The sequence below is a fragment of the Chelonoidis abingdonii genome, chromosome 1, assembly GCF_003597395.2.
Source record: "Chelonoidis abingdonii isolate Lonesome George chromosome 1, CheloAbing_2.0, whole genome shotgun sequence".
NCBI classification, from domain to species: domain Eukaryota; kingdom Metazoa; phylum Chordata; order Testudines; family Testudinidae; genus Chelonoidis; species Chelonoidis abingdonii.
Genome location: NC_133769.1, coordinates 104506566 through 104519983, shown reverse-complemented (window position 1 = coordinate 104519983; position 13418 = coordinate 104506566). Strand labels below are relative to the sequence as shown.

The window sequence follows — 13418 nt, the reverse complement described above, 5'->3', positions numbered from 1 at the left end:
CCCTTTTTGTGGACTCTGATAAGAAATTAATTTGTTGACAGTAAGCAAGCATTAAGCATGATATTAGGCAAAGCAAATTATTAAACAAACCTATAGACTTGCACAATTTGAATACAGCTTGAGGCCCTCACTCCAAAGAAGTGCCAGAGTTAAATATGAAGGGGATCAAATTACCCTGTCGCCACAGGAAAGGGCACTATGCCTTTTCAGTCATGCTTTGTAGATGCCTGCAGTGCGCATCACCTATTGATAAAGCCTGCTTTATTTCACAGCTCTCCATTCTTTGCTTTTCATGAGCAGTAAATTCCACATCAGAAGTTTAAAAAAAAAACTAATTTAGGAGAAGGATTAACTACTGATCAGCATGGAAAATTAGGAGTATGTTTTGCGGAAAGTACTCAGGACATAAATTAGAATAATCCACTGGATATTTTTGGTCATTTACTTGGTTATTCAAAAATTATGGAAAATATTTTCCTGAGAATATTTTTGTCAGTTCTTTGTCAATTCAAAACTATTGAGAATCCACAACAGTGAAATCTATTCTGCTCATATAAATATTGGGGCAATGAACGTTCTAATAAATCTGAAAATATATATTTTAACCACCTCCATGGACAACATAGAAGGAATATGTAAGACCAACAAATCTGACTTCAGATATCTCTATAGATTATTTGCTTTGATCTGCACATCTTTAGTGATTATAACATGAGAATAAACTTGAGAACACACTAGCATTTACTTGTACTTGATGCCTGGCTATGCTGCAAATGATTACTTACTACTGGGCATAATATTTACTCTTGTTTGTGCAGTCCCATTGAAGCCAATGGAAGTATTGGTGACAGAAAGCTGTATGGCTGTGAGTGTTTGCAGGACTGGGATCATACATTTTAGGTGCTGTATGCAGAATAAATATTGACAGCCTAGGTTACAAGTATGGCTATCTTAATAAGATGCCCAAATCCTTTTTGGGACATTCAAACCATCATTTACAGATATAAATAATCCTTATACATCCATGTAACTACTGATTTGAGCATCTAAATGTGAGATTTGGATGTCCTATTCAAAAGTTCATCTTTGAAAACTGGGCAATTAATATGAACAATAAATAAGTCACAAATGCATGTCTTAACAGAAAGGAAATTGATGCTAGTTTTAACAAGGTACTTTTAAAATCAAGTTTCTTTATTTGGCATATTACTTAAATGTGTAATTCTCCTTTCCTGCAGTGTCTAGAAGGTTTTCACAAATTCTCCGGCGGCAGACCTCATTAAATCATCTCTGCCAGGTAGGTATTTCAATGGTTATCCATTCCTGATAAGTTTATTCTATGCTGCTTTTGCTGATGGTTATAACAGTTTGCAGGTTGGATATTGCACAAAGAGAAACTCTCTTGGTGGTAACAATGGAACATGAGGCTTTAGTACAGGGGTGGGCAAACTGCAGTCCAAGGGCCGCATCCAGCCCATCAGAAGTTTTAATCCAGCCCTTGAGTTCCCACCAGGGAGCAGGGTCTGGGGCTTGCCTCACATTGGCACTCCAGCTGGAGAGCGGGGTTAGAGGCTTGCCCCACTCCATGCAGCTCCAAAAGCATCGGCATGTTCCCTCTCTGGCTCCTAAGCATAGGGGCAGCCGGGGGCTCCGCACGTGACCCCTGCAGCTCTCATTGACCAGGAACCGTGGCCAATAGGAGCTGCAGGGGCAGTGCCTGCAGACAGGAAAGTGCACAGAGCCGCCTGGCCCTGCCTCCATGTAGGAGTCAGAGGGGGGACATGCCACTGCTTGAGGTAAGCGCCACCCAGAGCCTGCACCCCAACCTCCTCCTGTGCCCCAACCCATTGCCCCAGCTTAGATCTTCCTCCAGCCCTCCAAACCCCTCAATCCCAGCCCGGAGTACCCCCTGCACCTCAAAGCCTTCATCCCCAGCCCCACCCCAGAGCCTGCTCCCCCAGATGGAGCCCTCCCCCCATACACACCCCAACCCCTTGCCCCAGCGTGGTGCCCCTTCCTGAACCCTGAACTCCTCATTTCTGGCCCCACCTCAGAGTCCACACCCCCAGCTGGAGTCTGCCTGCACTCCAACCCCAATTTCGTGAGCATTCATGTCCCATCATACAATTTCCATACCCAGATGTGGCCCTCAGGCCAAAAAGTTTGCCCACCCCTGCGTTAGTAGTTTTGTTTCTGATATTTATTTATTCTGATCTTCTATAGATAAGCTACAAAACCATCCAAAAATCAGTTAAATGATTTTTTAGATAGTGGGGCTGATCCTGCATTCCTTATGCGTCCAAAACTCCCAGTGACTTCTATGTAAAAAATTCAGGATCTGATTCTAGAAGAGGTTTCAGATCCAGTTCAACCCACTGAAACCAATGGGAAACTTTCCATAGATTTTTCAGTTGGGTTTGGATCAGGCCTTTGATGAGGGAAGCAATTTGTCCATTTTCTAGACAGAAAACACCATACCTAGTTGTGACATTAAACCTCAAGTGAAAACAAAATACAGGGCAGATATTCACCTACTGTGGTTACAAAGTTCAGTTTAAAACCAAGTGCTCTCAAATCCTGAGCACTTTACTCATTTTTTTTTAATCCAGTCTTTATTCTGGCAGAACTGGGGAGTTTTACCTAGACAAAAACCGATTAAGCCTATTATGCAGACTTAATGCATAAAAGATGCTCTCATAGACATACATGATGGATTGCTTTTCTTTCATAAAATTAACCTGAAAACTAGTAGCAGCATATACAAATAGAACTATTTCAACAGGTTTATTTTGTCTTTCTTTTTTTCCTTTAACATAGGACCCACTCCTTTAGTTATCTTTGTTTATCATTTTGTGAGGATGGCTTGACTATATTTTTCTGTATTTTTGGGTTTTTTACAATGGATTATTTTCTTCTGGGATTTTGAAATGATTTATTTATCAAGACTTGTTTGTCATGCCAGACAGTACTTCAGCAGAGATCATTTAATAAATAAAATTACCGTTATCATTTATTAATGTTCTTACAGCTGTGAATATAAGCTTCATAGCATTCCATTGTTTTACTGATATAGTATATTCCACCTGTATGGTGGATTTTTGTCTGTGAATTTATTTTTCACTGACTCAGTTAGGCCACGGGAACTGTGCAAAATTCACAGGAACATCTCCCTTGACTCCAGTGGAGTTTCACCAATTGACACCAGCTGAGGGTTTGTCCCATACTGCAGTTTGAGGGACTACATTTGAAAACTGTATCTAATGTCCCAGATTAAGCCCTACCGCAGAAATACCCCCTGAGGGAAGGCGATCTCAGTGAGGATGCTTTGTGGAGTTCCTCCTCCTTTAAGTCATTTGTGGAGGAAAGTTTGCCATCCTGCTGTATGAGTTGTGGGGTCTACCCACAAATCTGGTAGATCCCCAAGAACCTGTGTAGATCCATAGGAATCTATAGAAGACCAGAGCCATTCACACAGCTCTGCCCCCTCAACAGCTTCCTAAACCAGGGACTCTTCAGGCTGCCATGGTCCCCAAGGGAGACTCTCTGGAAAAGATAATACAGCCCAAGTCTGGGTTGTCTTCACTGATTAATTTACACAGGACTGACATGTGACCCCGATCCAGCATCACCCATGTTTGTCTCAGCCTACTCCTTCCCTTTGTGCAGGGAGTCCTCTTCATGGTCCAGAGGATGGGCAGGTGTGTGGTGGTGTGTGGGCAAGTAAGCCTCCTTTTCATGTGTTGGGGGGAAGATGCATACTCAGAGTGTTTCCTCCCTACATAGATCAGTGGGGAGGATCTGGGCCAATGTGTTTTTGTTCTTGGACTGACGTGGACCAAACACTGCAGCCCAAACCTTGTAGAATTAATGGTCTAGAGAGAGAGCAGTTTGATTAGAAACACCTGGCGAGATTTGTACTTTGTGGAAACCAAATACATGCTGAGTAGAGTTGGTAAGAATGGCTTCAGAGTTCTGTCCAGCTACCATGGCTGGTAACTTCCAGAAAGGATCAAGAGGTGTGTGGAGTTTGAGAATCAACTTAGTGGGGCTCGCTAAGGGAGTGTAAAAGGGGATGAAGTCTATTTTCAACCTAATAAACCATGAACTAATGAGTAGATCGGATTGGATTATAGGCATCAAGAACGGTGATCCACAGTGCAGACATTACCTTTCAAATGCTGGAGGACTGGAGGAATGTGGATCTGAACAGCATTACCAAACAAACTCTGTATACCATGGAGGATTCACGTGAGGAGCACAGAAAGCTCATCATACAATGTAAGAATAAAACCCTCAAATATGGTATGGGGAACCCTGAACCGTGTTTCCCGTTGAACACAAAACACCACTATAATAATAAGGTTCCGTTTTATAATAATTGCTTTACAGTCAATCAGTTTAATAATTGAGATATTGTAGCAATGTGGTAGCACATCTTTACTGGCTACTGCTCGCTTACTGCTCAGATAAATACTGAAACACGTATCAAAAAGAAAGGTGAGCCAAAACCAAGATATTCCCCTTTGAGACGTGGATATGGACAATATTCTGTTAAAGAAATTATTTCTAGTCTTCCTAATGACTGATGCCGATCTAGGGCCCAATCCAAAGCTTATTGAAGTCAATGGAAGTCTGCCCATTGCCTTTAAGGGGCTATGAATCAAGCCCCTAATCATTTTATCTGATAGAGTAGAATGATGGTTGTTTACACAGTTATACTATTATGGGAGAACTGCCTTTTGAATGGCTTTGACAGCAGGACCATTTTTGTTTGAGTCGCTTCCAGAGGCTTATATTTTTTTTAAAAAGCACCGGTTTCACAAAGCACTTTTATCAGCAAGTTAGTCTCTGATTGGCTGAAGTTTTATTTATGAACATTTAGAAGTAAATATGTATCCCACATCCAGAAATCTGATTGGCTGACATAGACACTGCTTGGTTTATTGAAGGGCATAGGTCAAAGAATGACTTGTAGAAACCCTGAAAAAGTTGTGCTTTCTTAAAGGGGCAAGTTGGTTAGGAAGAAAGCTCATTTATTCCATGTGTAAAGTAGTGACACAAGTTGCTCACAGAATGTGCATGTGATAGCCATTTCTAACCCTTAGAACTCTGACGACAAATGTGTGTGCATCCCTGGGTGTGCTACACTGAGATATTAAAGATGAGTATTGTTGTCTTTAGTAGCAGTCTCAACATCTACCTCCAGCTGGAGTCCTCCTCTTTTCTTTCCTGAAGATGACATCTACCTTCCATCCCTCACTGACCCCCGAAAGACTTATCCCCAAGCAGGAAGAAGGTCTCCCATCCCCTGACCACCTTCTGCTGGCTCCATTTCCCAGTGGAGAACTGTTCTGGGATTCTTGCCAGTTCCTCCCAGCTCCTGAGTTTACCTCCTAATATGACCCTCCTCCCCACTGAGGACTGAGGGGAGTAAGCCAGGAGAAGACAGCAATGAGAGGTTGAGAGTAGTGAGAATTGAGGACAGGAAGGAGGTGAAAAATAAGCAGTTCAGGACATGCTGAAGCCTAGAATCCAGACTCATTCTGGCTCCCAGCAGGCAGAAAATCTCTTCTTCTTTAACCATCCTCAGCATACACCCCAAACACCTAGAAATTATCTAGTTCCCAAAGGATTAATACTTAATATCAGTAATGTTTCTGGCCCAGATTCAGGAGAGCATCCCCATTTAGGAAGGATCCTTAAGCAAGTGCTAAACTTTCAGTGCATATTTAAATCCCATGAAAGTTAAGCAAGTGCTTAAGAACTTTCCTGAAGAGTGGATGGAATTCAGCACATGAGTGCTTTCCAGAAGGAGCCAGTCTTAGCAGGTAGCAGTTTGCAACAGAAAGGGAGAGGAGAGAGGTGTGAAAGAAGGAGAGAGAGGAGAAAGACCAGAAGCAGTAACCCAACCCAGTGTACATGTTGAGGATTACATTGAGACAAGGGTATATATGTGACACTGACCTCAAGAGCTTTTTTCCAACTTTGGATATAGTTTCTACCTAGATGAAGATCATTTAAAGATGTGTAACCAAGGATATGTCTACAAAGAGCTAGTTCCAAAGGTGAACCTTCTTTCTGGGGTGGTATTTTCAGCTCCCTCGCAGCAAATTCGGTACTGCTGTTACAAGTCAGTATTCCCCCTTCTACTGGAAGGTTTACAGCAGGCTGGAAATTCAGCTTAATTCCTTTGAATCCTACAGTAGTATCGCCTCCTTTCTTCCTTCCGTGCACTCTTACTGCAGTTGATAGATTTTCCCTCTGAATCACCAAGAACACTAGGATAACTTTCCCATGTCCTGCCATCTTATGAGTATTGCACTAGTACCTAGCAGCCATAGTCTGAATCAGAGACCATTGTGCTAAGCACTGTGCGTGCACAGATTGAAAAGGTGTTCCCAGACCCCTGAGGCTTGCCTCTCCGTCAGTGCTCAGTCTCATTCCAAATCCTGGTTGAAAACATAGGTAAGGAGAAGAGACAAAAACAAACTTTTCTGTACCTCTAAAAGGGGCTGGCGTAGGTTGGCTTCAAGCGTTGGATGAAGATTCAGGCTGGTTTTTATTTCACCCAGTCCACTTTACTTACTTCCCCCACACACGCACACATGCATGAAAGTGTCACATTTTTGCTGGGTTCCTCCTCACATAGTGAAATTGGGCCCTCACTTTATGATTATGGCATTGGGATTTCTTGATACACATGTCCAGTGTAGGTTTCCAATGCTCCTTTGCATCTTGCTGGTGCTGGGAAATCCCAACACTCAGTCTCCAGAGGTTACAATTTTCAACTATAATAACTGGAAAAATATCTTCCAGATTGGCAGATTTCCACTGAACATGATAGTCATTTGTTACTAGAAAGTGGCTTTTCTCATTTTTAATGATAGGTCTACTTCTAGCATGATTTTTCCTCAGTACTCCATTCCTTCAGGCCCCTGCAGATGTGTCTGCAACAGCTGCTTTGGTCCAGATGATAACTTTGTAATCAGCCCTGAGTAAGGGATGGTGCATAGTGGCACTTTCCCAGCAGCTAACCAGACTACAAACTGGGACTCAGAAGATCACATTTCTACTTGTGCTCCCCTCCTCTCTCTGCAGAGGATGTAGCTGAAGCAGCTTACTCCCCACTCTATGCCCAGCCAGGTACTAGATTAAGGAGGCAGTGCAAGGGTTCCTCCTATGGCCTGCTCCCTCCACCTTCTCCCCACTGGCTTGCTTGCAGTGGGAAGTATTGGACAAATAGAGTTCTCCCCTCTGTGTCCATGGTCCTAATACGAGCAGGTTGGAGTGGGAAGGGAAGGGGAGTCTTGCTCCCCATTGTTCCCCTGGGTGGCTGAATAACAGCTGTGACAATCTACCCCTGTATAATTAAGTCTAAATGGAATCAATGCGCAGTCATTTGTAAGTCAAGGAAACTCTTAAATGCGTTCCTACTGGATCTGTGGCTTCAGCTCACAACACTTCCCAATCTGCAGAGCCCAATCCAAGGTGCTATTACAAAGAATGGCCATGCTGCTCAAGTGGAGAGCATCCTTGTAGTTTGCATTTTTTCTCCATGCCTCCTATACTCTTCCTTAGCTGCCAACTTTTGCGCTTTGCCTTCTCTCCCTGCACCTAGCATCCACTCCAGTGATGGGAAATTTCTCTCTCCTGCTGTTTATAATAAAGTATAAATGGACATGCACAGGACATTTAAATCACCCTGTGACACAGCAGGTATAAAAGCATCTTTTCTTTTGATTTAGGGAACCATTTTTTTGTAGCTAAATTGCAAAGCAATTCCTTGAGATGCTCAGACACATGAGTCCTTGTCTTCCAATAGCTTCTTCTCCTGAACAAATTGGAGATTCTCCTATTTAATTGACACAGGTGAATGGGCCATCTGAGTTTACTCTCTATATTTTTGAAAAATATATTTGGAAAAGGATCACCTGTCTGTTGAAACTCCTTTAGGTATAGTCAGCATGGCATTTGTGTGTTGGTAGTAATTCACTTTATAAAAGTACAAGTTTTATGGGAAATACTTTTTTTTTTTTTTTTTGCTTGTCTGATGTTACAAATAATTGACAGTTGCCATTGAAACCCGTTTTCACAACTAAAGCATTATGCACTGGAGATTTGCTGATGAGAGGCCTATCGACAGTACTCATCCATTGGGTGTTCAAAAGATTCTCTATGCATTTCTAAATCAATTTCATGCATGGCCTTTTTTCCTCATGAAGGTCAAAGCCTAGCTTACTGCTCTGCACTGTGAACACCATAAATGTGTTTTACTTCCGGGCATAGACAGCTGAAGCTTAAATCAAAAGATGAATTTCAAGTGATGGGCCAAGATCCTGCTCCCACTTAAATCCTTTAAAAACTCCCACTGATTTCAATAGGTGCAGGATAGAGACCAACCACAGTAATGGTTTCAACCTTTTGGATGTCTTAAGGTGTACATATATACATTTATAGTTAAGTGACCTGATGTAATTAGCAGAGCAAATTGGCGAAGTATTATTGACTGTTTTGTGACAGTTGTTTTCTCTATAGTTTTAAAATGGAATTAAAGTCCTGATTTGGAGTATTTTTCTTTGTTTGTTAGTGTATCAGGAATTTGATCATCTTTTGGAGGAGCAGTCACCCATTGAGTCCTACATTGAGTGGCTGGATTCCATGGTGGACAGATGCGTTGTGAAGGTTGGTAAATAGGAGTTAGGAGCCGAGTCACTTTATGTGCAGTATAACCAAGTGCAATATTTGTTTTCACAAAGCAGTAGGTATTTAGTAAACACAGACTCAAGATGCCAAATCTGGAACCAAATTCCGGACTCAGATGTCGGAGAGTGTTCAGATTCAAGGCTTTCACTCATTCCATTCTAAAAATAGGAGCCATTTGCAAAATTCGGAGCGGGATCAGAGTTCAGATTTTCAACACCCCCAACATTCAAGGGTGTATGAATTTGAGGTGTTGGTTCAGACTCCTCTCTAGTGTATAATGAACAATGTAGCATTGCAGGTGGAGATCTTAAATTAATATACCCTTTAGAGCATTTAATGAAGATAATATTTAGTCCAACTGATTCATTTTAGTAAATAAAGGTTAACAGCTGGTTATAGTTCAGCTAGGGATTAAACTGTTTGATTTTTAGGAGTTGCCTAGAAATGCCAGTAATTGAATTCTGACCTAAATTTTAGTATTATTTGAGTGGACACTTACTGACTGAACACATGAGCACTCTCAGCCAATCAGACATCAATACAGTTTTATGCAGTATATGTAACTATACAATTTACCATATACTTTTAGCTTCTGTCTGTGAATGATAATGCATTTTATATTAGCATGTTCTGTTGGAAAATTGCAACTCTACTTCCAGAGTTCACTATTAGACCTGAGTAAATACCTTAAGAACACTTCATTAAACAATATTACCTCTTTTTCTGTTTGCAGAATGTCCACAACTCCCATCTACCCTAAATTTCCCAAATGTGTCAATTGTTTGAAATTATTAAATTTTAAAAAAAATATCTCTAGTCTATAGATTGCTATGTGAAATCACTATGAGTGGTTATATTGGACCTGGTATTTTTTCTATTTGCTGACTAGATGAAAATTAACAGGCCATTTCACCTTGAATAAGTCCCTTGAAATATGTGTTAACTACTTATGCTAAACAGTCTGTTCCAATTTGTATTTAGCTGTGACATTCTAAGTTTTCCAGACCCGAAGAAGAGCTCTGTGTAAGATCAAAAATTTGTCTATCTCACCAGCAGAAGATATGACCTTGTCTCTCTAATATCCTGGGACCAACACGGCTACAGTAACACTCATAGAAAATGAGCTTTTGAGAGTGTAAATTTACAATATACTTTTTGAGAAGTATAATTGTGAGTAAAACATGGTCATCTGAGTGTTCACAGAAAGAGAATGCAAAGAGAATGTGAACACACCAAGAGCCAATTAGTTTAAAAAATCAGATTAATACATTGTTTTTGCAATATATTCCCAGCAGCATTTATTATAAATTTTCTTCCTGAATTAGAGAATCTCCAACAAAGGGAATCAAATTAAGATGAAGACCTGGATGTTGCTAGGCAGTCTGATAAATCCCTTCATCATTTATAATCCAAATGTTACCCTCCACAAGCATGAGCATTTTATGTTTTAGGGGTTATAATTTTATTGTAGGCTTCTTCCTGCAATCTCATGTGTATATAATTATCACTACTGAGTGGCTTCATATGTATCTGTTTTAATTTTTATCCTAATTTTCTTACAACAGGAGGTAATTTTAGTGAAGAAAATGAATGGACATGTGCAGTGTTGGGCTGGGCCAGACAATGGAAATGAAAATGAATGTTTATTATCTGTGTGAAATATATAATATATTTTCTTGTAGGTAGCTGCCAAGAGACAAGGCTCTTTGAAGAAAGTGGCTCAACAGTTCCTCTTGATGTGGTCCTGCTTTGGCACACGAGTGATTCGGGACATGACTTTGCACAGTGCACCCAGCTTTGGTACTTTGATTTTAATTGTACTGATTGGTTAGCAGAGTAAAAAATGATAGATTAAGAGCTGTCACTCACTTCTGAGTGACGATCCTCTCTTTTTTTCACACATTCATAACCTTTAAAAAAATCTCTTTGGGGGTTGAAATTGTCAACACATTTTCTGCCACCAGGTCATTTTTTCTGATGATTTTGAACAAATTCCCTTCAGTTGTTTTTGACATCCGTAAGAGTAGAAGAATATAAAGTTATCCCATTTAAAAAAAAAAAAAGATTGTCCTGTTTCTTTTCACACAGAATTCAAAAACAATTGTCCTTTGAAACCTGGTGTGTAAACAGTCCCTGCTGAGGAGTATGTGTATGTACAAATTGAATTAGTCAACAATAGGAATGATTGAAAATGGGCTATTGTGCTTTTGTGTTTTCATAAGTGCACACTTGTCAATGTATGTTATTAGCAGACTAATAATAATAAGGATTGTGAGAGAACAGCACTGAGCCACTGGCATGTTTTCTTCTAGCAGTGCTTTCTTGTGTTTTATTCTCTTAGGTGATGCTTAGATACAGGGTTGCTGGGCACCCCCAGAAGAATGTAGACCTATAGATAGAAAGCTTCCGAGCCTCGTTCATGTACCAGTAAGCTGAGGGGAGCAGATATTGGAGGCTGGCAGAACACTATGAAGTCCCACATGGGGCATTCGGAAGCTAACCATGATGACTCAGTATTACTAACCCCAAGCAATCAAAAATTGTGTGTCAGGCTACCCAAAATCATGGGACTGGCTTAAAAAAATGCATTTTGGGTGCTTTTATTTATCTTCTGGTTTATGAATCCCTAGGGTGCATGTGGGTCACATTTTTAAGTTTTACTGCATGACCATAAAGGCTAGAAACTTACTTGTTTTTAATGCAAGCTGAGATTCTCACATATTCACAAGCCGCCAGGAGCTGAGGCTTTAAGAAAAACACCAAATACCACACGGCTCTTGATAAAATCTCAAGAGCTGACCTCACTGTCTTCTGAGAACCTTCAGGAGCATTTTGATCTGTGGTTGGTCTTCATGCCTTTCCCGTTGTCAGTTTCTTCTAAGCACAGCTTTTAAGCAAGCACAAGAGTGAATCGCCACTCCTAGCAGGCAGTGGGACAGTGAAAATCCTTAAAAGGCCTCTATGCACAGCTTTTGTATTCACTGGATTGTGCTGAAGTACCAGTGCCCTGACCACATTTGATATCTATCCCCTCTCATATTCGCTCTCCCCCTTATTCACCAAAACTCTTTTCACTGTGGAAATAGAGGTTGCTCGCATTGCTGAGCATTGCATACTTCTCTGCACAATGCCGAAACCTCTTGGAACAGGTATTGAGCAAACACTGAGTTCTGAGCATTTTGGCTCTCTGTAGCACTCAGCTGCAGGAGCAGCCTTTATATGCACTGTGGAATGTTGAGGTCACACCATTAAAATAATGAAATGTCAAAAATGCAAGTTAAGGTTCCAAAAATTGTGCACGCTCTATCAAGTTGTACATAAGCAGTTTTAAATTCCTATTTAGGCTAAATGTGTAGCCTAATAGAATATTGGTTTTTGTAAAATGTAAAAAATAAAATATACAGGATGTGTAGTCACACACTTATACCCCTCCCTACACAAAATGTATCTATTTAGATAATGGTGTATTAGGAAAGAGGATATCAGCAGCCACATGCGATGTGCTTCCCATGGCATTTGGAGAATTACTCTATACAATTCTAGTAAGACAGGTCTTAAGTGCATACACATCTTAAAAGTATGTTTAAAATAAATTGTTGTCTCTTAAAAGTATTGGTAATTTAATTACATTAGTAGTCACCAGCTACATCTGTTAAAAGTGTCTGCTTTCAAAGTATTATAGCACATGTCAAATCAATATAAACTGGTTTTCTGAAAATAATGCATTTTTAAAGGTTATAAATAATATAGTATAGAATTTTTTAATGACTTGGGTTTGATAATGCTGCTTGCCGCACTACTGAACAGGACTATCATTTATGTCTTCATTATGGCACTGTAAACTTCCTAAGGTTTTCTTATAATAAGCCCATGTAAGCTCTTTCTTTCTACCAACACGATCTCTCTGTGAATAAGGGCTTTTATTTGTTTTTAACAGAACCCTTAAATTTCTCCCACTCTGGGTTCAAAAGTGCAGGTCTATTGAAGGCAGTGGGAGTTAGGATGAGCAAGGACTTCAGATCCTCAAAAAGGATGAGTATTGAAACCACATCCAGACCCCAGTATAACAAAACTTGGACTATCTCTGCTCCCACTTCTCAAAAAGTGACTGACATATTATTTACCAGCATCAACCAAATTATAATCTCAAGAATGAATACTGTAACATTCTAATTACAAAGCCATTGTAAAGCACGTTTGGAACATGCTCAGCTATAATTCAATACAAAAGTCTAAGTGTCCTCTGAATGTAAATGTATCAGAATCATACCTGAGGAACTTGTTGTGGGTTTAATTTAACGCTGTTCTTCCTCTCTTTTTACAGTATCATGCATTTTTAATGAGTACTATACAATAGAGAGAAGCAAAGATGACTGATATATTTTAGATATTGTCTTCCGTATAAATTTGTTATCTTAGATGAAAACTTGTGTATTTTGGCTACATTGGTGACTATATAAACAGGCACTGATTTTATTGATCATTCTAAGCAATAAACAATGCCAGATCTTTACACTTTTGTTTTAAAAAAACAAAAACACATTATTTGAGAGTCTGTTTGAAACAAAAACATGATAAAAATTACTTGTTTGATGCTCTGCTCATTCTTATATACAGTGCAATATATTTTAGCTTTGTCATCATTTCATGATCGAGAAATTTGACTACAGAATGTTTCACTACATGTCACCGGGCTGATAGCATCTATCCTGAAA

General features: G+C 40.0%; 1 protein-coding gene across 2 annotated transcripts in view; it reads left to right on the top strand.

Moving 5' to 3' along the window:
- RFX4 (regulatory factor X4) overlaps positions 1-13418 on the top strand; it is a 132425-nt gene that overhangs the window by 71178 nt on the left and 47829 nt on the right. For both annotated transcript variants that reach the window (XM_032769700.1, XM_032769699.1), the window contains exons 10-13: positions 1239-1297; positions 4134-4278; positions 8588-8682; positions 10386-10503. In XM_032769700.1, coding sequence (XP_032625591.1) covers positions 1239-1297; positions 4134-4278; positions 8588-8682; positions 10386-10503 — 417 coding nt within the window. The remainder of the gene's footprint in view (positions 1-1238; positions 1298-4133; positions 4279-8587; positions 8683-10385; positions 10504-13418) is intronic.